Here is a 27308-nt window from a genome sequence, read left to right as displayed (position 1 = left end):
ATGCTCAGTATGAGGGATTGCTGCAAAGCCATCAACAGTGCAGACGACTGTCCACTGTGGCTCTACGCTCTTTCAGGAGGAGTGAATGCTGCTTGGAGAGACTTGATGCAACCTGCTGGGTTTCCTTAGAGAGGAAACTTTCTCACCAACCTGGAGGATTTGATTCAATTTGACTTTTTAAAAGAAATAATATGGACATAAAAATGTATCAAACTCTCACTCCTTGTTGAATGAACACTTGAGTTATTTGCAAAGGGGATATCTAAATCCTGCAGCCTCTAGACATGCAAAGCTGGTAGAAACCTTCTACAAAAGACACACCAGACCTTTTTAGGAGCTCGTTTATAAAGAGCTGTTTTCATTTTCTTTAACTGTATGCTCTACATTGTTTTGTCACATAATTTCCTAATAAAATGCATTGAAATCTGTGATTGTAATGTGAAAAAAAGCTGTAAAAATTTCAGGAGATATGCATTTTTTCTTTTTATTGTAAATAACAAATTCCCTTGAGTCCCTTGAAATGACGTTTTGTGAACTGCCGCTGTGTAAATAAAACTGATTTGAATCAGATTTCAACTCTGTGAGGCGGACAGACATTGTTTCAACCCATAACTGGACGTAATCATGTAATGATTACTGACCCACCTGCAAACCGCTCTATTTATTCACACTTTTACACTTTTTCACAGGAGTGACCTGGCTTGTCCCTGAGGCCAGCTGAACATATTAGTCCAGCTCTAAGGAGGCGGTTCTGGAGCAGAGCTTAATGCCTCCGTCATGCTTGTTTCTGAACATCCTGACCAGTTTCCTTTAATCTGAGATGGACATTTTAGGTCCGTGTCCAAATCTTGGCAAAAAAGTAGCACATCTGAACGATTGTTTATAAATTGTTGATAAAAATGGCTGGAAAAAAATGGTAAATTGCTTGTAGTTGTATAGCCCTTTACACCACAGCCAGTCATTCACAGCCTGACGGTGGTGAGCTTTGTTAGCAGCCACAGCTGCCCTGGGGGAGACTCACAGAGGCCAGGTCGCCACCGGGCCCTCTGACCGCCGCCAGCAGGCAATGCAGGTGAAGAGTCTCGCCCAAGGACACAGCTACTGGGACAACCTCCCTAACTCTGGCAACACCATCAGCCCAGACTTTCCCCACCAGTGGAAATATGAGATCTTCCCAGAGTTCCTGTCATTTTCCAGCTGTTTGCATCTGTCGAGCTGCAAAGAGAAAACTACTTTTCACAGCCAAGATCATTCCGGACATAACTGGGGGAAGAAAGAAAAATCTACATATGTTTTGTGTTGTCCTCACTGCAGTGTATTAACTGAAGCTATCCAACAAGTTAAACTCTGATGCGACTACCAGGAGTCGGTTCTGTAGTTAACATTTCACTGTTGTTTACTTGAAGATCCAGCATTACATGACAGAGTGAAAACTGCAACAAAATAAAGTTTGACTGTTTTTAACATGAAGTTCAGCTTCACATGAAGTCTCATGAAATCTCATTGTAAATACATGTAAATAAAAACGGTCTTTTTAACCTATTTATTTGCCTTCTCTTCCTACTATAAACTTAACTTAAACTATCAATAACTTAACTTAACAATGTGCTTTACTTATGACTTTGCTTCTAGCATCGTTCACAGAGAGGAATTCTTTAAGTAGAAACCGCACTGCAAAAGCAGAACTAAAAGTAAGTGAAATTTTCTTGAAATCATTGTATTTTTCCTTGATTATAGCAGGTAAATAAGACTATTTCCCAATGGAATAAGATTTTTGCACTTAAAATAGGAACAACTCATCTCTATCGTCTTATTTCAAGTGCAGGGTGTCTAATTATGTTATTTTAGACATGAATTGTTCCTGTTTTAAGTGCAAAAATCTCATTCTATTGGCAAATAGTCTTATCTACCTGCTCAAATCAAGGAAAAATTTCATTTCAAGACATTTTTAATTATTTTTAGTTCCCTTTTTGCAGTGCGTATTTAGCTAACAAGTAACTGATGACAAGGCAGGAAGTGATAAAGAAAATACAAGAAACGGTATCAAAATAAAAGGTCCTATTCTTTCTGAATGTGTCAATATAAAAGTCTCTATACACATATCGCTGTAATGGCGACACATGTTTAAATCCTGCAACCGATCAGGAACCAAATCATAACCGAAGTGGGAAAGCCTGGTGCATGTCCATTTAAAGCCCATTCTCTAAAGCTCAGCCGCATTTCTGATAAGATCCAGTTAAATATGTCTGATTTATTTGACGTAAATTTTATCAACAACAAATCAAATTTGTTTTGAAAGCTTCTGCACTTGGCTGTTGTATAATCGCGTCACTCCGGAGCAAGACTGGGTCCAGATAAACCACTAAAGGTCCAAACTGAATGAGACGCTCCTGAGCGGTAGCCTCATGAGACCATCCTGATTTTGCTAGCTTTCAAGGTTTCACTTGCAGATCAGTCTGGCTACTCTCCGTTAAAGAAACTTTGGAGCCGTTCACCAAACGAACGTCCAATCAGTGTTGGCTTTGAGGCGGGTTGAGGTGTGACGCAACCAGAAGCGCAACAGTTCAGTCTAAAGAACATGGCGGCTTCAGCCGATGAAACTAGCGTTAGCGTGGCTATCGAGCAAGTTTTATCGGAATTACAGAGTATTTCTCTGCTGAGCTAACGAGCCTTTACCTGCAGCAGCAAGAGTAGCTTGGCTTGTGGTTGTGTTTTCGTCGTCGCGACGACGAAGCATGTTGACGAGTACGTCATATGCTTCGTTGATCTGATTGGTTTATTTGGCCCGTCTATCACCAACATAGGCCAATCAGCTAACCAGTATTTTCGCCCCTTCCCAAAATTACTTCAACGGACGGTAACCTGAGCGGAGCTGTTTCTGCATAAAAAAAAAAAAAAAAAAAAATCATTTCTGTTTCTCCTTTTCTGTTCATATTTTAGTGCAGAAAACAGAAGGTTTTCCTCTATCAGGGGGGGAAAAAGAAGAAAAGCAAAGTTACTTCCAGGCACACACTCAGATCAATTACAATGTAATTACAATAGCAGACAGAAATACAACCCGGGTCTGTGCTCTGTCTGCACTGATAACTGATAGATAAGCACCTGAGGGATGGCTGAGAGAAGCACCTGACCAGAGACACATCTCAATGCTGTCAATAAATAACTCTGCTGGGACCGTTTCTTTCCTGGGAGAGGATACCTAATCGGGTAGACATCGTCCACATCCCGACCTCCCGTGCAGTTCATCAGGCTGTCCGACGGGAGACACATATAAAGGAGGGAGAGAGGTAGAGGAAAAAGAAAAAAAAAAACGCATCGACGCTGGATACTGCGGCAGAAGATACACCCGCCGCGGCCCACCCGCTGTTCCTCCGACTTTCTGCGAATCGTTTCAAAAACCGTGATCAACCCCCGGGCTCACGGAGCTAAAAGCGTGCGACGCCGACAACGCAGATGTGCCGGCGATCCGCCAGCCAGAAAGACGAGCAAATTTCACTGCAGAGAAGAGTCCACAAAAGACAAAGAGATCAGCGATAAGACAGAGAAGTGCACCCGTATCGACTGCTGTCAGTTAGGAGCATGTTAAGGAGTGTATTAGGGATTAGAGGGGATTAGTCATATCAGATCACCAGAGGGTTATCAGTGGTCGCAGCTCCGCAACAACCAGGAGCTCCCGGCCACTTTCAAACGAGCACCTCGCCATCCATGTAGGAGTCTCAATATTAACCCATTAAGCCGGACGATTTATGAGTTTGGAAAAACAATTAAGCCTGGGATTTTTATTAGGAGCCTGATTGAGTGCCTCCTCCCCGGCGTCTTGACACCACCAAAGTTTTGCCCCCCCCCTGAGGAGCGCAGGGGTGCCGGCTCCAAATATTACCGTGATTTAAGATGCAAAAAAAACCAACGCGCATTAAAACAGCTCAGAGCTTATTCCACGCGCGCTTCCACACAAAACCAATTTAGTTTCCATTGATCGCTTTTCAAGCAATTAGATTTCCATTGATGGAAAAAAAGTAGAAGCCGCTTGTATGAGACGGGGAGGGTCAGCGGTTGGGCACTGTGATTTGCACGTTTATTCGGGCCGTTTGACCACCTTCTCTAACCTCTGACAGATCCCTCGCTCCCTCCCTCTACCCCCCCCCCCCCCCCCCGCTACCCCTGCCTCGTCCCCACCTACCGGACAACAAATAGCCCGCCGAGCATGAAAAAACGCCTGGCGTCAGATTATATATCCGTCTTTATTTCCGATATTGCCTCTTTGTTTCTGCAAACTTGGCTGATTTTCTAAATTGTGGAGTATTGACTGTTTCGGAGCCTGACCAAGCGAGTCTGATGTAACACATTGGAAGTAATGATATCCCAGCGACGGGGAGAGGCAGAGGCTGGGGCAGCACTGGACGGCGGCCAGGCCCTGTAACCATTAGTCTCCCCGGGAGCCGGAGTCTGTTCTGTTCCAGCGCGGCAGAGCTTCGCCCTCAGCACAAACGGTAACCCAACTCAACCGGTGAAACCACCAGAACGCCTCCCATGTGCCCGCCGCCGACAGAGATGCCATCAGGAATCACTTACTTTGTCTCAGCCAAGGTCATTCCCGACCCAACTGGGGGAAGAAGAAGAAGAAAAACCTACATGTTTAATCCCAAACTGGCAGGTTTTAGAGAAGGAGGAGGGGGGGGGGGGCGATTACATATTCAAAATCCATCGGAAAGGTGAAAGGGTGAAAAGTGGATTCAAGGTGTAAAACAGGAACACTGAATGCCATTAATGTGAAAGTAGGGGAGTAATTCCCCGCGTGCTCCCCGAGGAAATCCACCTTTTCGCCAAAGCCTGAGGATTTTGACAAATGCCTTTCTCAACACCAGCAAAGGAGACAAATGTTACATTTAAACAGAAATACTTAATTTCCGCTTTTGGTGACTCGCAGCAGATATCATTAATCAACAGAGGGCCTACCACGCTCAGTGAGCCCGCTAAGAACCAGATGATCGCCTTCTTCCACTCAATCCATCAAGTATGATTGGAGAAAGAAAAGGTTCAAAAATTTTGAGTTGCACCCACGCAGGAAGAGTAATTACCCTTGTGCCAGGCGCCGAGGTGTTCCTGTGACACCTCGACCCTCTGTTTATCATGCGCCAGATTACTCATGGGGGGGGGGGGTCGGTCCGACGTGACAGAACCAGAACCTCCACCTGGGTTCCCCCCCCCCCGCTCGCCGCGCCCGAGGGGGACGAATATGACATACGAGCCTCCAGACTTTCCAACTAGCAAACTTACTTTGGGACCCGGGAAAACATAATGTCCTCCGTGTTGTGAGGACGGCTCGGGTCAGAGGGGTCCGCGGTTTGAAGGATGGCGTCGCCGATTTCGTTTCCAGCGAGCAATCTGTTGATTTTTTGTTCGCAGCGTGCGTCGCCCCACTCGCTGCCGCACGTTGAATGAGACATTTTAAAGGTGCAGTGCGCAACGTTTTCAAGATTAATACGCCATTGTCAGAATAATTGTGATTCATTTGTTTACCAGCTTTGTGAATAAATGAGGCCATCAACAGCTTGTAGCTCATGTTTGTGGCAGCGGTATTAAACATTAGAGCCGCAGTACGCTGTTCACAGGAAGCCTCTCTCTCTCTCTCTGCAGCCGTGCTGAATCTGGTAAAAAAATCAACAAACGCTGCGAGGGAGAACGACTTCATGACCGACCTGTGGACGAGAAAAGAAGCACCTGCTAAAATGTCTGCTGTGTGTCGGCTCTAATGGTTGTGATAAAATGAATAGATGCACAAACGACTCAGATCTCCCTGCAATGACTGCCTGAAATAAACTCATCCAGGTAGAAGACGGCCAAAATAGGACGCTAATTTAGAAATGAAGTTAAAAAACAATCCAACTTTAAATATCGATTCATTAGTTCTTGAATCAGATCCTGCCTTTTGTGTCCGGCTGAGTGATCATAGTTGGAAATGACTGGATGAAACCAGTCATAGTTTGGTCTCTGGTTTACAGACATGGTCAAAAATAAAAGTAGTTTAAAGTGAAAAGCTCCGGCTGCATCATCGTTTAGTGCTTTCTTTACGCCTCACCGCTCCACCTCTGGTCACTTTCTGCAAGTAAAATCAGCTTCATTGCCGACGCGGTTCTGAATCTGATGTAAAAACCCAGCGAGACGTTCTCCAACCAGAGCCAGAACAACAAACAGCAGCTGCTTTTACCAAAAATCTGCCACCTCAGCCGAGCTGAGAGCCGATCCGGACCGCGGTAACCGGCTCAATGCTTCAGAGTCTTTGAGGCTGGTTCTGTTGCTAGAAGCTGCACTACAAAAATGGATCTAAAAATAAGTCAAATGTTCTTCAAGTTAGTGTATTTATCCTTGATTTGAGCAATTAAATACGATTATCTGCCAATGGGATGAGTATTTTGACCCCTAAAATAAGATAATTAGACATCCTGCACTTGAAATAAGATGACAGAGATGAATTGTTCCTATTTTAAGTGCAAAATTCCTATTCCATTGGCAAATCATCTTATCTACCTGCTCAAATCAAGGACAAATACTCTAATTTTAAGAACATTTTACTTATTTCTAGTTCTGTTTTTGCAGTGTGATGGGGCTAAGTGGTTATGAAAAATGATATTAGATATCTTCTGTTATTCACCATGCCAGGTTAATGAAGTTTAGCCTCAAAATTAGGCAGCAAAGTTTGTTTTTAGAGGAGTCTGTTGTGATAATGGCTAAAACGGCGAATAATCGTTCAGCGTGATCCTGACTTGAAACAAGAAACTTCTGACACGTGTTAGCCCTTTAATTTAATCCTTTATGAAGGACGTTTCCAGTCGTAGCTTATAGAGGAAAATATCTAAGAAGCTAGATCTCTGCATGATTAATGCCATATTTAATTCTTCATTACGATGGTTACCATTTACAGATTCTTTTGCCAATTTCAACCTATAATGTCCTTTTTTTTTATCTCGATCCAACAGATATCTTGATCCTGAGAAGTATGGAGCAATTTCTTTGCTTCTTCTATTTGTACAAAAACAAAAAACAGTCAAAGGATAAGAAACTATTCACCCATATATAAATTGTAGGTTGATTAGTTAATAAATATTAATATAGTTTAACACACATTAACACATGTATGCCAACTCTGACTCTGAAGTCCTGGACTTCTCCATTTAGTGTGACATTAAAATGATATTTTTTTCATTGTTGGAGCTAAATTGCTTGATTAAGGCTAAAAATTAAAATAAGCATGACCTTAAAGACAGGATAAGTCATTGGCATCTATTTTATATAAGCAGTTAATAAACGTTTATAAAATGTATGTTAGAAACATTCATACACGGACTGTCAGACTTTGGAATAACGTTAAATTCCCTGGGAAAGTGGTGTCCAGTAGACATTTCCTCTGTTGGGGAAAAAAAACATTGGTTTGGGTTCTTTTGGAAACGGTTCCACACAATGATTTAAAAGTAAAAAAAAAAAATAAGCATAAAACCTAAGCACATTGATGGCTCCATCATGGTTTGGGATTGTGTTGCAGCTATTGATGGAAAGAAGGTTTCCTTCATAGTGAACGTTTGAATTCTGTCAGTTGTTAGAAAATCATGGTTAGACGCATCAGAGCTTCTAAAGCTGCTTAAAAAGAAAACAAAGTCAGCTTTAGACGGCCTCAGGAGAATCCAGGTGATGGTTCGACCACTGCTAACCTGGTCACATAAAATAATTTTACCAGAACTTATCAGACACGTGCTAAATATCATGAGCTAAGATTTTTAAACCTATTGTTTATCTAAAATTTTAACGCATGTAAACATTTTGCTTTTGCATTTAGGTTTTCCTCGTTGCTAAAACATGAACTGATGTGGAAATGAAGATTATATTCAATGTATGAAGAGAGAATTCAAGCAGATGGAAATCTCAGCAAACATCTGCAGAACTTTTATGAAAATGTGAAATAAATAAGTCAGTGTATTAATAGTGGGGTCCAGCTCCGACAAGCACTGTAACAGTTCACCAAACCATGAGCAATTTAAGTAAAGATCAGTTAGTGTTATGAATTATAACCTAAATTATGGCCAAACGTCTCTACCTTGCTGTCTTCTGTCGAAGCACCTTGTTTTAACCCAAATAGTCCAGCTATATTCTTTCTACTCCAGATAAGCCGTACCCTGCCTGTCTGCTCTTTTTTCCTGATTGCTGTGTGGTAAACTTTAACATTTAACCTGCTGACTGAGATCCGCAGCGTCTGAGATGGAGCTCTTGGATTTTATGTGATTTTTTACAGCGTTTTACTCTCTGACCTCAGTATTAATTCGGTGGGACGTCCCATCCTGGCAAGGCTGGCAGCTGCCTTATACGTTTTCCTCTTGGGAATAATTCCCCTTTCTTTAAAATGCTGGACTTTAGCAAGTTTAGAAACGGTCCAACAGCCTTCCTCAGACGGACGGGCAGGGAAGGTTGGTCATTGCTGATGTCTTTCCGCCCTGGCGCTCTAAGCACACGCCTCGGTGCTCCAAAAACAGCAAAGTGGCAAAGCTCCTGTTTTTAGACCCAGTGAGACAACACGTTTTTTATAGTTCTGGATTGATTAATTCTGTTTGTTAAATAATGACAGCAGTTAATCTATTATGTGCTTTTTAAAGAGTCGGTCAGATTTATTAATAAAGGAAATTTGGTTACACTTTATTTGAAGGGGTGTACATAAGACTGACATTACACTGTCATAAACATGACATAACACCTGTTATGAACATAAATGACTCTTTATGAATGTTTAGGACTGTTGTCATTAATTGTCATTCGGTAAATTATGACACTATTAAAGCAAAGTTGACATTGTTTAAAATGTCTTTGTTATGACAACTTGACATTAACAGAGACAAGGTTAAGTTTAGGGCTTGATTTGGGATTAGATTAAGTTTAGGGCTTGATTTGGGATTAGGTTAAATTAAGGATTTGGGGTTTTGTCAAATTATCGGCTTGTCATATATAGTCATTTATGTTCACAACAGGTGTTATGTCATGTTTATGACAGTGTAATGTCAGTCTTATGTAGACCCCTTCAAATAAAGTTTTACTGGAAATTTTAATATGTTTGATGTGTTTTTCTATCATGAACAAAGACTCCCAATGAAAACTGGCCATTTGGCTGACTTGGGTACTTTTATATTAAACTTGTTTATTAATGTGCACGGTTACTTTTTTTTTTTTTTAATTAATTACATTTTTATTTCAAATAATCCGACAGCCTATGGGAAAATGATATTGTGTAAGACCCTAAAGCTGGCCTATGACGGTTATTTTTACCACATTACACTTGCTTCATGCAGGGCCTTTAATGGTTTTCCTTTTTTATTAAAAAGAAGAAAAAAAAATACCCTCTACAGCAGCAGGGATTATTTCTAAACATAAAAGGTGAACAAACGCAGTGTTGCATTTAAAATGTCGGAACATGAGGCGAGTCAGATGAGGATGGACACGCTGAGGCAATAACAGTAAAGCAAACAGGCTAGCGGCTCTGCTCCGCTGCTCCTCGCCTCCCTGGTGATACATGCGAGAGATAACAGCTTAATTTCAACCTCAGCACTTTTACTGCACTGTCCAAGGAGCTCACTGCATCAATGTATCAATGTACCACCATGCTAGTCACTCTCCACTGCGACAACTCACAATTTTTCTATGATGGAGGCTTTCAGAGAGGTGCCACGATTTGGCTCGCTCACAAGCCGCCCTCCTCTGATGGCTTTGGTCTTGGGAGACTCTGCTGGCTGTTTGTTTCTCGGAGAACAGGTCACAGGTCAGGCTTTTGATTGAATCCCCCACACTGTGACGAGTGAAGGGGGAAGGGTGGGACGGCGGGGGTGAGGGGAAGAAAAGGAGGGGGGGGAGATTGGAATCGTTCTGGATTTTTGCTGCAGAAGCTCTTCCCTCTGCAAAACATTTCCTCCTCCACTTTGAAAAGCGGGCGCTGGAGCGCCTTCCCACATCCAGAGGAAAAATAAAAATAACGTAAAATAAAAAGTGAGAAAAACCTCGCCAGGAGACTTCATTTTAAGCATGCATCGCTTACTTTAAACTAAAAATCCTTATCGCCCTCACGAAAAGGTAAAAGCAGCGAAATGTTTCTGATTCTGGGTGAAAAAAAAATGTTGCGGAAAGGGGCTTTTTCTCTCACATCTCAGAACAGACTCCTGCAAGGTAATCATCTTATGAGCCACGCTGGTGTTTTTACTTTTAACCGGAGATTTATAGAAAGAACAAACAGTCATGACTCTGCGGAGAGCCAACATGTCTGCTCCCCAATCACATGAATCATAAGTATTAACTTTTGCTGAAATTAATTGCTCAAATGTTTATGTTGTAAGCTGCAGCTTCACAAACAGAGCCGGTCTATTCCCAAAGCAAATAAAGCAGGAGAGGGGGGAAAAAAAAAAAAAAAAAAAAAAGAAAATGTGCTGAAATAAATTACAACCACTGTATATCCCTCTGTAACCATGCATTGCAATGCAGCTGCCGCGCCGTGAGGCTGCGCAGGATGCAGGCTGGGATTTCCTCACAAAGTCGCATCTGCAGAGCACTGACCCCCCACCCCCCACTCACCCCCCCCCAGGGGCACCGGTGACGTGGCGAGCATCCCAGAGTCTTAATAACGCCGAAGGATGGCGGGCCGCTGAGGCCACGGCGGAACGCGGGGGATCCACCTTCTTGTTGGGGGCGTCACGGTGAGAAAGCAGCCGCGTCGCACAATGCCCCCCGTCTGCAGCGGGTCACCGAGGCCCCCCCCCCTGTTTTAAAAGGGCGAACACGGGCGGAGCAAAGAGCGAACCCTGCTGCGTTTGTGTCGAAAAGCAAAAAGGGATAAATATTCGTCAGGGGGCGCCGCATATCTGAAACGGGGACACCCTTTTTTTTTTGTCTCTCCTCGCTTGCCAGCCGCCGCCGTCGTCGTCGTGGTGACAGAAGATCGTCTCACTCACGCGTCTGCACAAGACTGATGATCTCAGGGTGTGGAAATAACACAGTTATCCCACACCTTCACACGCCGCAGAGCCACGCCGGCTCTTTGCAGCCATCTCTCTGCGGTTATCCGTGGGGAAGGCGAAATGAAATGTGCTTTTTATCATGTGTCATCAATGCCCCCCCCCCCCCCCATCTCGTTTCATTCATATCCACAATGAGCCCCCCCCCCCACCCCGCACCATCACCCCGTCAAAAAAATATTGGCAAATGTAGTAATTACGTGCCGAGTATCAGCGCCTTACATGGCTGCGGGCTTGCAGCAGTCCCGGGCCTGATATTTCAGCTTTATCATATTTTAGTTTTATTTGAGGACGGTGGCAGCACCGCGCCTCCAGTCAGCCATAATTGAAATGAGGGAAGGAAGATGTAGAGGCTGTGTGCCCCACTCCTTGTAATCAAACCCTTAGTCCTGTGTGCTTCACCATTTTTCAAAGTGAAATATCCTCCCAATCTTTATAGTAATACACAGCGGGTCCTCCTCATGCCTTAGCCTGTGGGTAATTAGGCGTGAGCAAGAGGAGCTTTTACATATAGAAGCTATACGTTGGGAATGCCGAGGCCCCACACTGGGCTTCCGATGCTCCAAGTCCAGCAGAAGCGTTTAATTACTTTCATGATCACATATATAACAACACGAGGCGGCTTTTGTGATTAATTTATCAGCGCCGTTGCAGCCGGGGTGACATCAGTATTCGACGAGCAAAGCTATCCGTTTGCCACGTTCTCCGTGTGGGTTGCATGTGAGACTGGCGTGCGCTTCGGCAGCCGGGATGGAGGAAAAAAGTGAAGCCAGGGGGACTGATGGAGAAGTTGATGTATGATCCCCGGTGGCTGAGCTGGTTTGAAGCATGGAGCCGGGCAGGTGATTCTGAGGCGCCGGCTCTTTAAACAGCGTAATGAGCCAGAGAGGACGCCACCCCGCCTCCCATTCCCACCGTCACCAGCCACAAACCAACCCCTCCGACAACCTGGGAATATGGCCGACAGGTGATCACAGGAGACACTCCGAGAAAAAAAAAATAAAAAAAAAAAATGTCTGTTTTGTTGGGTTTTTTTTACGACCCAAAATGTTTGAAACAAAAAGTGTTTACTTAAAGCTCAGATGATAATGATCAGAGAGGGAAACCAAACTGCATGACGTTAAGTAGGTCACTGAAAGCAACAGGCCCACATCTGTCATGGTGTTTGCAGCTTGTCAGCCTCGCTCTGCTCCGCCCGTTTAAAAAACACGACGATGGGACCGACAAAATGAGGCAGAATCAACAGATTTCTGCCCGACTTTGATCTGAACTCTGATCAGATCAACATCAAGCTGCTTTACTGTTTGATTTAGATGATTTGGTGAAATGTTTAATGTTTGCTGATTAGGATGAAGCTTTAGGATGCTTGTCCAGACCTATCTTAAAGGGGAAGGCGGGGTCTGTTATCTAAAAGCAATCAATTATGAGGGACAGAAAAGAGAAATGACAATTTGACCCAAATAAATGTAATAAAAACAGTTTCTTATGATTTATGAATAAATATGCTTGATCCAAGTTTAGATTGGCTTCTGAAGAAGTGTTGTCTCGTGATCCAACTTTGTATTGACAGGTGTGGTGATGAGTTATTTACTTACACTTGTTGAACTTTTCACCAACAAACAATTGACAAGAACTGAATCTTTTTTTTTCTTTTTTTTAAGCTTAACTGGAACCAATTTATCATTGTTGACACAAAGTCATCAAAGTTATCAGACAGCACCGCACCGACTAAAGCGAAGGGAAACCAAAAGCAAAGACATAATTCCTAAAAGTTAAACCTTTCAAAGAGAAATAAAAGGTAGTTGGTTTGCATTTTATTGGAGGTCAGTGTGCAACCTCACATCTGTGATATCATGAATGTTTTCTCTAATATCAAGCAATAAGCAAAGTCAAATGTGGAGAGTGGTTGAGTCCAGGCATAAACAAAGAGAGGCCGTTGTCAGGAGAGATCAACCTCTAATAATACAAACTATATAAGCTGTCCGTGCAAGCAGCTCAATCCACACCAACAGCTGTGTCTAGTTGTTCTGTTAGCATCTTAACTGCATCGCTACATTCTGATGTATGTAAGTTCATTAAAAAACAATTGCTTTTCCACTTAAGATGTGAAAATCAAACATTTCCACCCTTACTGAACTCTGAAAGGGATGGTAACGTTTTAATTCACTGGTTTGACAATTCGTGTTTCAAATCTGTAAACCAGCCTGCCAGTGACCACAATCTAATACGCCGTTTCTCAACGGCACGTTGCTGGTGTGAAACCTCAATTTTTTCTTTCCACAGGATGGAAATATTATGTTTTATACTGTTCTATTTCTAGTCTGCTTCTCTTACTGGCTTCCATGTTTGCAGGCTGCTGCTCTTTTGGCAAGATTAAAAACCAAACCTGATAACTCATCTGATTGGCTCAGGAACCAGGAAGTAAAGACGGGCTGCACTCTGAGCCGAAGTCGATCCGCGCCGTACCTCAATGTTTGAAAGGAGAAAAACGCGACTAAGACATCGTTGATGGAGAGGACCGATTGTTTATAGGGAATGTTACCTCTATCCCAGGTGAGAAATGAGAATGATTTAGGTTGATTTTACAGTAAATATCTCACTTATTGCTCCTTTAAGTCAGTAATGTGTTCTTTTTTCAAGGGTTTTTGTTGGAAGAAAAAAAATCACAGTTATGGTAAAAAGGAAAGTGTCAATTTTGAGGTTTTTGCATAAATCGTCTAGACTTTAACAGATTCTAGAATGTGATAAATCTCTTGTACAACTGGACCCATGCAGCAGGGTCGTCTGAAGCAGTTTTTAACAGACAGTGTTGGTCAGATGTCAGCTCTATTCTTGGTAGTTTTTTCTTAAACACGAGTCAAGTCCCAGGTCTTTTGGGGGCACCTCCAAAGTGTCTCTCTAAATATAGTCCTTAGTCTTTGAGTGGCAAATCCAAGTCAAATGGGTCACATCAAGTCCAAGTCTGGTCAAAATCAATTCTCAAGATCCACAGGGGCAGATCCAGGTCAGGTCTCAAGTCTTTTTTGGGTCAGTCCAGGTCAAACGTGTCTAATAACGGATGAATTTACCGTCCTACATCAGGTGGGTGCTCTCTCGTCTGTCTAAAACACAGAGCTGCTGTAGGTTATGAATTCAAATCATTATGCTTAGGCCTAATTTAACACACGAAGAGTGAAAATTGGGTTAAATCTAGTTGAAGTAATCAATTAGGAAATGCTTTGATTTTGAGAACCCTTCTATCTTCCTAAGGATGTAGTTAACACATTAATCCTCATCTTCAAATGGTCCACTTCTTTACTATATAGCACATTAAATCTGGTTTACAGGCTTTTCTCCTCTTTACTCTTAGTCAGAGGATTTGCATATAACTAAACCATGCATTACATCTGCATTTTTAAAGCTTTCTCGTTATGTCTGGACAACTAGTATTGAGGTATGCAATAAATTACAAAATAAAGAGATATACACAACGTAGTAAGATATTACTATATAACTTCTGAATAAAATTAACAGGGTCTTTGCAATGATGCCAGCTTAACAACAAGAAAATAAGTTGTCAGCATTAAGACCAGTTTAAGAAACATCATTGTTCCTTATTACTATGATGCTACAAAGCATGAACAGGTTGTAATGAGCAATGAATGGCCCAGAGTACACAAATCAATCGCAGCTTTTAATAGGCTGTCAGAGCTGCAGTCTGTGGTCGACTCACCTTAAAGGCTTGTCTGGTGGTGGCTTAAAAAACCCAAAACAGTTTAATCCAGGATGCCGTTAACTCATTTTACTGCCACACAACTGGTCTTTGTATACAGCAAATTATTCACCATTTACTCAAATGATCTGCATGTAGCAGCTTCCTATCACCTTTGACTGCATGAGACTGATTGTTTATGAGACTGAAGGACAGAACCTGCAGGCCAGACTCCGTGTCAAGTCTAACAAAAGTGTAACATGAGTCTCAGTCACAGACCGCAGACCCCGACTCTGGTACACTTACTTGGGTCTGTTGTTGTTAATCAAACTCCAGTAAGAACTGGAGAGCTTTTTAAGCACATTCAGCACTGAAATAGCAGCTTTAGGGATCAACGAAGACTTTTTTTTAGCGGGAAAGTATCGTATAATTCTTAAAAGTACCAACCTGAACACTTTCCACAGATGGAGTACTTACCAAGGCGTCAACCTGTCGACCAGGAGGCGCCACGGATGGCATCTCAGTCCTTCGCTCTCCAAATATTTCTATGGACCTTTTTTTTTTCTATGTTTTATTTAAAATGTCATTATTGAGAATAAACTGAAAAGAAGCAAAATTCTGACAGGAACCCGGATCAATTCAAGGGTCTGAACATGCACGAGTTCCTGGAAGTGAACGAACAGCTGATGGAAAGATAGTTTAACTCTATTACAGGATAGAAAGAGGCAACTTTCGTCTGTGGATGTTCAGTAAACAAGGTAGGACCAGCCAGAGGACCTGGAAGCAGATCAGATTCTAGATTACTGTTGAAATGTGTTGCCAAAATAATCAGTTATCATTTATTCAATTTACTTACTAAAGCTCTTATTTAGTTCCCCCTTACTGAAGAGTTCAATAAATGAACAAAGACAATTAGTACAGCCAACTGCTGAGGGAAACGTGACCAACACAACAACAACAACACAGGTAAACACAAGTCAGGTTATGCTCTAAACTGCATAATCCTAGAAAAAACAGAAGAAAAACCTTGATTCTAAAAATCTTTAAGTGTGTCTGCGCAAATTCGAAAACGCTGACAGGTTAGAGAGTTATTGAGAGCAACCTCTGAAGTAATTCACAAAGCAAAAAGTGTTTCAAAGTGTCCTGTAAGGCCGGACATACGTAGCAAACCTAGCCAGGGACACCGATACAAAAGTATTTTAGAATAATAAGACTGGGAAAGTGATTTTAATTATTTTTTTGGTATGATACTGACTGCTCAGAACTTCTCCACAGAACCCTAATTCACCAAACATCTTTACAAAGAAAAAAGGGACTAAGAGGTTCTAGTTTGAGGGATTTTTTTTTTAAGGAAAATTGCAAAAACCTTCAATTTCTGAAAGCGTTGATCGATGTGTGAGAAGTTGCTTTTCTCTAAACTTAAAGAACTAAAACCAAATCCAATTAATTAATGCCCGTTGAGCAGGGCACATGTCCCACTCAGTGGTCCTGCAACTGGCAGCTGATACGATTCTTAAGGAAATAAAAGTGAAATAAAGATCCGAACATGGAGAGACCACTTAAAGTTGCAGGATAAATTTAATTTAATAGGATCCAAAAGGCTGTTGCCTGTTTCCTGCCAGTCTGGTGTCGAGTTCTCCTCTCACCAGCAAAGGCCCAAAATAGAGAAACAATGCGTGGATGCAAAATTTGGTTAAATTAGGCCGAGGAAGCGTAATAAATCATTGACAACTTACAATCCCAATTCATTATGTGTGTCTAATGATCAAAAATACCCCTTAATCTATCTGGAACAGGGTCAACTTTAAAGTGATTATTATCTCTTTGCCTATTTATTAATATAATGCAGAGGCTTCTCCTTGGATGCTTGCAGATACTTGTGGCATGTGTCTGTTCGGTGCTGCAGAACAGACAGGCCTGCACACGGCCTCCTGTCAAGGTGTACGTATGAAGCATGACAACGGGAAAAGTTTGCACGCCTCCCGAAGGTGTTTACATACAAAAAGGGATGACACGGTGACGCCGGTCCTCATGTACAATTTACAGCGCCTTGTTCGCAGACATATTTCCTTCCTTATAGAAAAAAAAAACAGCAACTGCAGCTTTGAGGAGACAAAAGACGAAGGGGCACAAGGAGGAGAAAGATGGGCAACAAGCCCTCTCTGCAGCGTTTCATTGCTGCTGATAATATATAAATGCATGCACACATGGATGCTGCTCGTAAATGAATAAACACATACATCAATTTCAAAATCCAACACATTTGAATTTCAAATGCAACTGCGGGTCCCCCCTCCTCCCCCCTCTTTTCTTTACGATATGTCTCATTTCTCTTGTGGAGATATAAAAAAAAAAAAGGGAAGGCTGAGAGGAAAAATTAGAGGGGTGGAAGAACAAATGCTGTATGGAATTTGAGATTATGTGTTTGGTTTGTGTGCCTCCGTCCTGTTTAAATCAAACGCGTGGGGCCCCGCGTAGCCGTGGGCTTGTTGCTGGTGACAGTTTCAGTGTTTCTAGACTTCTCTCCTCCCCCTTTTCAGCGACAGTCCTGAATTGAGAAGCGGGGTGGAACGGGTTGTGGGCTTCTAGCGGAGGGTGAATTAAATAGTCACTCTCCCTCCCATTTCTCCCTCTCTCTCTCTCTCTCTCTTGCACTTTCTCTTTTTTTTTTTTCCAGTGGCGTTTAAAATCAATTCATTCAGTGGACTGCTGACACAGCCCGGCCCAGAGAGCCCAGGATTTATGGCTCCCTCTAATGGGCATGCTCTGAACCAAAGCCCTGCCGTCAGCACAATCCTGCCAGCCACCCGTCCGCCCCGCTCCCTCACTCCATCTACCTTTTAAAGACGCAGGCATCCTTCCTCCTTTCTCCCTCTGCTCCTCCTCCTCCCCCCCCCTTTTTTTTCCCCCTCATCACCCCTGAGCTGGCAGCAGAGGGGCCCGGAAAACATTATCAGGACTGAACAATGTGAAGCTGTAGTCTTCACCAGAGCACCATTAAAAACTAAATGTTGTAATTTGCATTATTGTCTCCAATTCTTTTGTGTTGACCAGGTTGCTTTTGTGCTGCAGACATTGATTTCTCTAATCTTATTCATTCATATCAACTGGAACAGAGAAGAGCGATGCTATTTATGTTTTTTTTTTTCTTCCTCTCTTTCATGTCCGGAAACAACTGATCTCTACATTTAAAAAAAAAACAAATTAAGCACATGTTTATAGCAATGTGCATTGACATTTGGTGTCCCTGGATGCGGGCGGGAATATGAAACACTGTTCCCGCTGATGTTGCTCTGGATGCAGGATTGCGTCAAAATAACTCAACAGTAAAGTTTACGCCTGCGTTTGGTCCGGGTTCTTATTACGCCGTCTCTCTACAACACTTAGAAAACAATAAATCAAACTTTACTAATGAAGGCGTGCTAATTCTGCAGCCTTCCTAGTATCCAATTAAATTAGAGAATGATTGGTGTTGCAATCTGCAGGTTTGCCACTAGGGGTCCCTCTGGACAGCATTTGTCTTCAAACTCCCATAAAACCAGATCCTGTGACGTTTACGCCGCCTCGTTATGGGCAGAAGGGTCAATCATTTGGGTTCTTTATTGATTTATTTCAACTGTTCATTTTCGTGGCAAACACCATCAGAAGTTTGAATATATAGTGGATTTCATCTAAGATACAAACAGGCTCACATAGTGAAAAAACCTCTAGATAAAAACCTCTAGAAGCATAAATGATTTTATATAAAAAAAAAAAAATATATATATATATATATATATATATATATATATATATATATATAAATATATATATATATATATATATATATATATATATATATATATCTATATATATATATATATATATATATATATAATAAAATAATTTATGCTTCTAGAGGTTTTTCTTTCCTTTTTCCATGTCATAAATGATAAAAGTTGGGGCTAGTGAAATAAATTACCAGGCAGGCAAAGTGCCTTTCATATAACTTATACATGGAACATAGTTATTTTTGCTCACATCATAAAACCCTTAAAGAAACAGGCCTAAAAGCTAAAGAAACGCAGGAAATCTCCAAACTGTCGCTGAAATGTAGAAGATTTAAGGATACAGCACAAACAGCCTGATGGCTTTATATTGATGATTTTACGCCTTTCACACTGAGAATAATACTAAAGGAAAGTAATTTTCTTTTTCACAAGCTTTATTGTCTGCTTTTAGTGCTTTTTCGTGTCCCAGTTGTGACTAAAGGTAAGGAAATGTGGGTTTGGAAACGTCTATACATGTTCCATATTTAAACAGCCGTAAAATGAAGATAAACAAGCCAGCCCCTTGGAGGCATCAATATTTTCTTACGGTTTTAACCCCAGAGGGATGGACATCCATTGCCCCTGACTGGACTTGCAAAAAATAACAGTAAAGCAGAAACAGTTTGGTTTGCAAATGATTTCTTTTCTTTACCTTCACACCGTGGCGTCCCGCCCTGGACCAGTAGGGCCCACATCAAAGCCCCAGAGACGCCAACAACGGCGTGAGATGGACATTTACTAAAGCTTTTTAGTAAATATTTGACAGTGTTAAGTCACTGGATCCAACATGAACTGTTTGTAATACCAACTCTTGAGTCTGCAGGTCCTTTGGCAGCTAAATCAGCTCAAATCACCACTCCTCCACTGCCGTGCTTCAGAGTCGGTAACGCAGGACGTGTTTGTGCCAATATGCTCTTTTTGTTTCCTCCAAACGTCTCCAACACACTGCAAAAGTAGAACTAAAAATAAGAATTTTTTTCTTGAAATGAAAGTATTAGTCCTTGATTTGAGCAGGTAAATAAGACTGTTTGCCAATGGAATAAGATTTTTTGCACTTAAAATAGGAACAATTCGTCTCCATCATCTTATTTCAAGTGCAGGATATCTAATTATCTTATTTTAGGGGTAGAAATACTTATTCAATTGGCAAATAATCTTATTTACCTGCTCAAATCAAGGGCAAATACATTCATTTCAAGACAATTTTACTTATTTTTAGTTCTGTTTTTGCAGTGCATATGTAAAAAGTTTTACTTTTTTTGTGATATTTTTATTTCAACTTGGCACATCTATATTTTGCTGCGATTCTATTTTTTATTTATTTTTTTTAGAAACAGGGATGTCCACAAGTGGGAAGTGAGTTAACAGGTTTTAAATGTCTTCCCCTTGTGTCAGTATAAACATAACTGCTCTCAACTACGTGATAAAACACTAATTAAATCTGTATCTGATCTTTTTTTTTTCTCTCTCCATAAGCATTAAAAAAATCTTCTCTCTATAACTTTTTTTTGTGACCAGAGGCACAACCTGGGGTCTTTAGAGTGTATATTTCTATTCATATATTCATAACCAAACCTCGTGTCACCGGATCTGAAACAATTTATGGCACAAGGAGGGGAAAAAAAAAAAAAAAAATGAGATTGAAAACACTCGCCTATGAACCCAGACAGCATAAAGATATATATGAAAAGGATCATGGCCTGAATTGCAATGACAACATGAAGTCACTCCCGCGCAACACTTGATTTGAGGGAGTTAGCTCGCCTCTCCGTCTGACTGAGTGTGTTTTTAGATTGTATTTATATCTGCTACAGTCTATGTGAACACAAACGTATGCTACGCTACACTTGACCCTGTTATATCCTCAGGCAAACTGGCAATTTGCAGACAAATACAGACCTTTACTGCAGCCCCAGAGCCTCTAGCTTCCATCCTTCTCCATATTCCAGCTGTGCTCTGCAGCCTGTCAAGGCGGCAGGGCCCCCGAATTAGCCTCCCATTACAGCAAGGCTCCGGCTCCCCCTAAACTTAACCATTACTGACCATTTGGCATGGCTTCATTATAAAACCATGCATGTAAAATCAAGTCATGGTCCCTGGCCGTCACATTCAATTTCAAAATACAACCCCCCCCCCTGCCCCCCCCCCCCCTGCCTCTGAATCTCCATCTTTCTCTCTTGCTTAAGTTCAAGCTTCTCCTTGTTTCATAAAATATGATCTGATTAGAAATAGATTACACACCTTGTTAGCAGAGCGTTTCATATTTGATACAGTGGTGCTTTAAGACAGGCAGCCTCCTTCATGATTCAAAGCCATTGTGGCCTTGTTCTCCGGCCTATTTGTTTAATAAGCTCTGCTACATCAGTGGGCCTTTTAAGTGAACACACTCCCCTGCAGCAAAGGCAAAAGATCAATACCCACACCTGTAAAAAAAAAAAAAAAAAAAAAAGTAAAAAAAATTAAAAAAGCAAGCAAGGAATCACGGCCAAGGATTTTCCCCCTTCCGCGGACTAAGAGGCAAGGTAATCAGGAACGGTTTGGGTGTTTGAAAGCAAATCCACAAACAGGAAGCAGCTTTTATGCGCTGACCTGTAGGGAGAGCTACAGGTCCGCCGTGAAATATTCAGCGCCGATTAGTCCAGCGTGGAGCCTTTTGAATTTTCCGATCCGCATGCAAATGGGATATAATAAACAGAAGGAAGAAAGGCAGAGCGTTGGAGGGTAAATGAATTCATTATATCCCTCACCTCATCTGCTCGCTGATGGAGGACGCCTCGTGTAATCGCTGATGGAGGGGCAGGCCTACTGTACTGCGGGTACGCGGCCCGCATCGCCCTGAAAAAACGCGCACGGCTCTCTCCCTCGTTTTTCCCCGCAAGAAGTGGCAACCTAGCGCGTGTCTGAGAGAAGTAATTATTGTTTAGTGAGTCCGTGAGCCATGTTGGACAAGGCCTAGACTGCGTGAAAAACGCTTTCCAACCTTTTTTTTTATTACATCACGATTGTATAAACATTTCTGACCGTTGGCCACGACGCAGCCGCTAATTATTGCAAATCAGCCCTGTTGTTGCTTCGGCTGAGGCAACTGAACCAGCAGCAGAACTTCAGACGAGAGTGGAAATTCGCTGAGCTTATTTTTTACTAAACTCAGGAATAAAAATATTTGATGATCGTCGACTTTCACCGTCGGTTGTTTATCCTTCTGTTTTCTCCTCGGTGTAAAGTCCGACCTGCCCGCCTACACCCGCCGCAGTCTCGATGGGCGTCGACGGGGGAGACATAACACCCACCAGCTATACACGGAGGTCACGGGAGGTCCATCATTATCGAGCCGCAGCGGTGATCACGGCAATAATATAGAACTATAACCGAGCAATTAGACTAATGGAAAACGTCCCCGTTCCTCCTGGCGTGCTGCGGCGAGACGCGCCGCGCGCCCCGTGGGCCCCCCCCTGGAGACGGCACTGGAGACGTGAAGTGGAGAGGAGGTAATGGCGGAGGCCCATTGATCCTCATTGCCACCTGCTCTATGGCTCCGCTGAGGATGGGCGGGGAGGCAGAGGGCTCCATCTGGGGAGAGATCACGCAGACACCCCGGCTCTCAGGCATATGGATAAGAGTCTTTTTCTAGTCTTGCACTACTTAACCAGCACACATTAGCACAATATGGCCGGATGGGGGAGCGTAAGGCGTGCATACATGCAGACTTTATCACACTGAGAGTGCTTCCGCGCTGAAAGGGTGTGAAGTCGTTAAACTCGGTCTGCAGTGATTGGCTTCTTTCGAGGGAGGCCAGGTGAGAAACGGGACAGCCTGACCGACCCAAAACCGTCTCCAAAAAGCATCAAAATGTGAAGAATCCTAACCAGAAACCTTCTCACACGGCTGAGGAGGACGCGTGAACTGCGCCCATACGCACACAACCCACTGCTGCAACCGAGACAATCTGGGCGTAATGCGCACATCTTTATCACAGGCAGCCACACTGCAAAAAACGGATCTAAAACAAGTTAAATTTTCTTAAAGTTAGTCTATTCGTCGTTGATTTGAGCCAGTAAATAAGATTATTTGCCAATGGAATGAGTATCTTTGCCCCTAAAATAAGATAATTAGACATCCTGCACTTGAAATAAGATCATGGAGATGAATTATTCCTATTTTAAGTGGAAAAAATTTATTCCATTGGCAAATCATCTTATTTACTGACTCAAATCAAGGACAAATACACTCATTTAAAGAAAATTTTACTTATTTTTAGTTCTGTTTTTGCAGTGCAAGCTAGGAAAGTTCATTTAAACTCAAGGGATCTGCATGTCAGGGCAGAATTAAGTCTGATTTTTACTAGACTCTAGAATTATTTCAAACTCAGACACACCTGCTATCAGCTCGTTATCTATCCAACGAAAGACGAGCGCATACCTTCATCACCTCGGGCTGTTTAAAAGGTTTGCTCCTTTTAAAACGCTGCTTCATTGTTTGCTCACTAAAATTTAAGCCAAGCCGCAGCTGCTGCTGGAGACGGAGAGCTTTACGGTGACCGTCAGCTCTCCACATCCTGCTACAGAACAAGCCCTCATCATCAGCCCTCCACCGCCGTGCTTGGCAGCGGGTCTGTGGTGTTTGCGCCGAGACACTGCTCTCTCTGCATCATCAGCAGCACGTTGGTCTCATGTCTACAGGAACCCCAGATGCCACATTTCAGCCGCATTCCTTTTAGAAACAAGAGGTTTTTCCTTTCAGCCCTTCACACTGCAAAAAGGGAACTAAAAGTAGGTAAAATCCTCTTGAAATTAGTGTCTTTTTCATTCATTTGAGCTGGTAAATCAGACTATTTGCCAATTGAAAAAGATTTTTGCACTTAAAATAAGAACAATTCATCTCCATCATCTTATTTCGAGCACAGGATGTCTAATTATTTTATTTTAGGGGTAGAAATTCTCATTCCATTGGCAAATAGTCTTATGTAGCTGCTCAAATCAAGTAAAAATATACTAATTTTAAGAAAATGTTGCTTATTTTTAGTTCCCTTTTTGCAGTGCAGTGTTTTTAGACTAACAGTCCTTTCATGAACTCTAATCCGCTAACATGCAAACACAGACCATTGGAGTCAGAGATGGAGCCGTTTTTACACCTCTGAGGTTGAGATTTGCTGCCGTCTGTTTATTTTTTCACTTCTGAATAATTTCCCCCTCAGAATGGCCTAACGCTGTCCAGATTGACGAGCAGCAGCCGTCGCTGCTGTAGCTCCACCCTGGCATTGTGGCAAACATCCTGCTTTTTTTAGACGGATCTGTGGAAGCAGCAAGACTACTGCTTTTCTGCTGTGCCTTCTTCTTTGTTTAAGAAGTTTTTGCATTCCTGAAGTTAAACTCAAACAGCTTCAGGACCTGCTAAAGACTGGATTTGTTTTTATTATGTCCTGACGTGTGAAAGCCTGTTCCAGGTCCAGCATGCACTTTCTCTGTACCATGGCTCACATAAAGATTTGCGAATATGGCCTAAATCGCTTTATCTATAATTATAGACAAGCATGCAATATTAAAGAGAGCATTAAAAGAGAACAGTTTGTTTTATCTGGGCCGTTTTGGGCTTTCAGCCTCTGTAAACGGGAGGAAAATGCAAAGCTGTGCACTGCATCACGCGTAGAAACCACATGCGACGCAGCAGATGCACCGCGGGTCTCAGTGCAGCTAAACAAAACAGCAGTTTAGACATTTTCTCCAGTTTTTTTCTGCTTAAGTCTGACAAGATATTATTCATATAAAACTCATGTTTCCCCCAGATGAACACATAACACTTAGTTTCACACGAGGCATTTACAAATCCCTGCTGCAGACGTTTATCTGAACAATATTGATATTTTATGTCATTTATAAATAATTTGACCTTCTTTGCACAAATTAAATATTTCCTCCTATGCACATACTTTCAGTCGGCTTTTCACCGCTGGCAGCAGACCTTTCGCCTGCTTTCTAAATTAACTTCTTCTGTTGTTTCTCCCCAAATAGTTTGCAGCAAGTGAAAGAAAAGAGTTTAAAAAAGGGTACGAAAAAGTTTGAACTCAGGAGATCTGAGGGGATAAAAGCCGTACGGATGCCTGTAATGGTTTTGTTTGGGGGGGATTTAGTGTCCGGTGCAAAGTGGAGGTTGTTAACAGAAGATCCAGAAAAGCAGCGGCGCTTGCAGCAGGTCCACAGTGATTTCCATGTTCTGTCTCATTATTGTTGAGAGGAAAAGCTGCAGATAAATTACCTCTATATAAGCTGCACAACACTGACATCTGTCTTTTATGTCTGACATCGAGCTGCTCTAAAAATTTTAAAGCCTCAAAATGCTGAAGGAGGACCGAGTAAAGCAAAGGAAAAGAGAAAACATTAAAAAGTTTGCTTTTTTTTTTTTTTTTTTCTCCGTTTGCACAATCATTAGAAACTTGTTTGGCTCATCAAATCAGCCGACTGAAAGGTTCCTCCAACAGTCCAGATGTAAATTTTAGTACAATCGTGTCCTAATAGTTATTACCTCGCCGTGTTGGGCTGCTTAAATAGAAACAATTTCCTTGCTGCTTAAACCGATTCTAAAAAGGAGTCTGTGCTCATAATATGTGCCGTAAAACTCTTAGTTTGACTTTATCTCAAGTCTCACTTTAATGTTTAAATGTCAGGTTTATTCTTGACATTTCCACCATGTCTCTGATTTGCTTTAGTTGCAATATGCTACAAAGCTGCAGAGCAGATTAGATAGGACGTCTTTTCTAAACCCACACACCTCATCGTACTAGCTGTCGGTGCATCAGCTATCATTTAGGTGTGCATTTTTAAAGCCGCCTGCTTTAGAGAAGCGGCGTGGGGCGCAGCGCGGAAACGGGTTCACTGAGTCTGACCTGCCCAGCTGGGGGTCTCCATGTACAGGTGAAGCCGGTCGGCCTGGAGCGGGGTCACTCGACTCGCTGCTGCTGCCACAGGTGCTGAAGAACCTGCAGACGGAAAACAGGGAAAAATCAATAATAACTAAAAATAAATGAATCAAATCATGTAGTGCAGAAAGTTGTACTTTTTTAAAACGCACGCACATATACACGTATCTACACACACTATATATAATACACACAGTGATTTTCAGTAAATCCGAATATTATTGAAAAGTTAATTTATTTCAGTAGCAGAAAATATATAGATTAACACAGATTTATGATGTTTTAAAGCATTTGCTATTTTTTACTCTTTTTTTCCACCTCCAGCTAATAAGAACATTTGAACATTAGAACATTGCATCCCAGCAATAAAAACAAGAAAAAAAATGTATGCAGAAAAAGGGGCTTAATGAAAAGTATTTTTAATACTGGCTTAAATATTCTTTGTTTCTTTTCAAAAAGGTACTTTTAATCTGACAAAACATGCCTCTGAGAAATGCATATTGTGATTTATTGAATATGACCGTGTCAAAACGTGGAACTCACTGCACGCTGCAAAAAGGGAACTAAAAGTAGGTAAAAACCTCTTGAAATCAGTGTCTTTTTCATTCATTTGAGCTGGTAAATCAGACTATTTGCCAATTGAAAAAGATTTTTGCACTTAAAATAAGAACAATTCATCTCTATCATCTTATTTCGAGCACAGGATGTCTAATTATTTTATTTTAGGGGTAGAAATTCCCATTCCATTGGCAAATGGTCTTATGTAGCTGCTCAAATCAAGTAAAAATATACAAATTTTAAGAAAAATGTGCTTATTTTTAGTTCCCTTTTTGCAGTGCAGCATCTAGATTAATTACAGTCAACGTTTTGTTTTATTTCTGTTGATTCTGCCTTACAGCTCATTTAACCCAAAATTTCAGGTTCTTAGAAACAACGAACAATAAAAAAGAGGGATTACGTTCCAGAAATTTGGACCTACTGAATAACATGTCTATGTGTCTGTACTGTGTCTAAAGCGAGGACTTGGTCTGGGCTCCTTTTGCATGAATTCCTGCCTCAGTGTACCACGGCACAGAGGAAATCCCCCTGCGGTTCTGCTGAGGTGTTCTGGAAGCCCATGTTGCTTTATTAGTGGCCTTCAGCTCGTCTTCCTTTTTAGTTACAGACACTCTAAAAGCAAGTTAAATATTCTGGAAATTAGTGTATTTGTCCTTGATTTGAGCCGGTAAATAAGATAATCCTGCTGGAACAAAATCAGCATCTCCACTGAGCTTCTTAGCAGCGGTTCCTGCTGCTCTGAATTTGGACTTGATGAAACCCGGTGGACCAGCACCAGGAGACGACCCGACTCCCAGAATCCTCGCTGATTTAGGGAAACATCACAACGGACCCGGCGCTGCTCTGTTCCTCTCTCTGAATCCTGGACCTTGATTGATGAAATGCAGAAAATCTTCGACCCTTTTCCTCCTTAACCCAAATAAACCCAAATATCTGGGCTTTGCTTCACAAACCCTTCTGGTTTTGGGTCTGATTAACGCTTGTGCAGCTTTTCTGACCAGATTTTCGCTCCGGTTACGTTTCAGCTCTGAGACTTTCCGTCCAATCTGGAGCTGAAGGGTCTCTCTAACTGCCGTCTGACCACCAGGAGCTTCTCAGACGTTCTCACATCCTCGCCCGCTGTGAGCGCTGCCGATCCCTCGCTCCCCAGCGAAGGAGAGATTCTAGGAAGCATCGAGCCTTTTGTGAACCTCCAGTCGTTACTTTCATTGTTGCCACCCCAAAAAAAAACCTTTGTCTGCGTTGTTGAGACATTTCTGATGAGAAATGATGAAAGTGTGAACTCAAAAGCAAGACAG

The 27308-nt window shown here is 42.0% G+C and overlaps 1 protein-coding gene across 6 annotated transcripts in view; it reads right to left on the bottom strand.

Moving 5' to 3' along the window:
* Positions 1-25512, bottom strand: part of rbfox1 (RNA binding fox-1 homolog 1) — a 301331-nt gene extending 275819 nt beyond the window's left edge. For all 6 annotated transcript variants that reach the window (XM_036147728.1, XM_036147725.1, XM_036147729.1 and 3 more), the window contains exon 1: positions 25420-25512. In XM_036147728.1, coding sequence (XP_036003621.1) covers positions 25420-25441 — 22 coding nt within the window. In that variant the 5' untranslated portion in view covers positions 25442-25512. The remainder of the gene's footprint in view (positions 1-25419) is intronic.
* Positions 25513-27308: the final 1796 nt, after the last annotated feature.

This window comes from Fundulus heteroclitus, chromosome 16 (genome assembly GCF_011125445.2).
Source record: "Fundulus heteroclitus isolate FHET01 chromosome 16, MU-UCD_Fhet_4.1, whole genome shotgun sequence".
In the NCBI taxonomy this organism is placed as follows: Eukaryota; Metazoa; Chordata; class Actinopteri; order Cyprinodontiformes; family Fundulidae; genus Fundulus; species Fundulus heteroclitus.
Note: the sequence above shows the minus strand (reverse complement) of the source record. Positions and strands in the feature narration are given on the sequence as shown.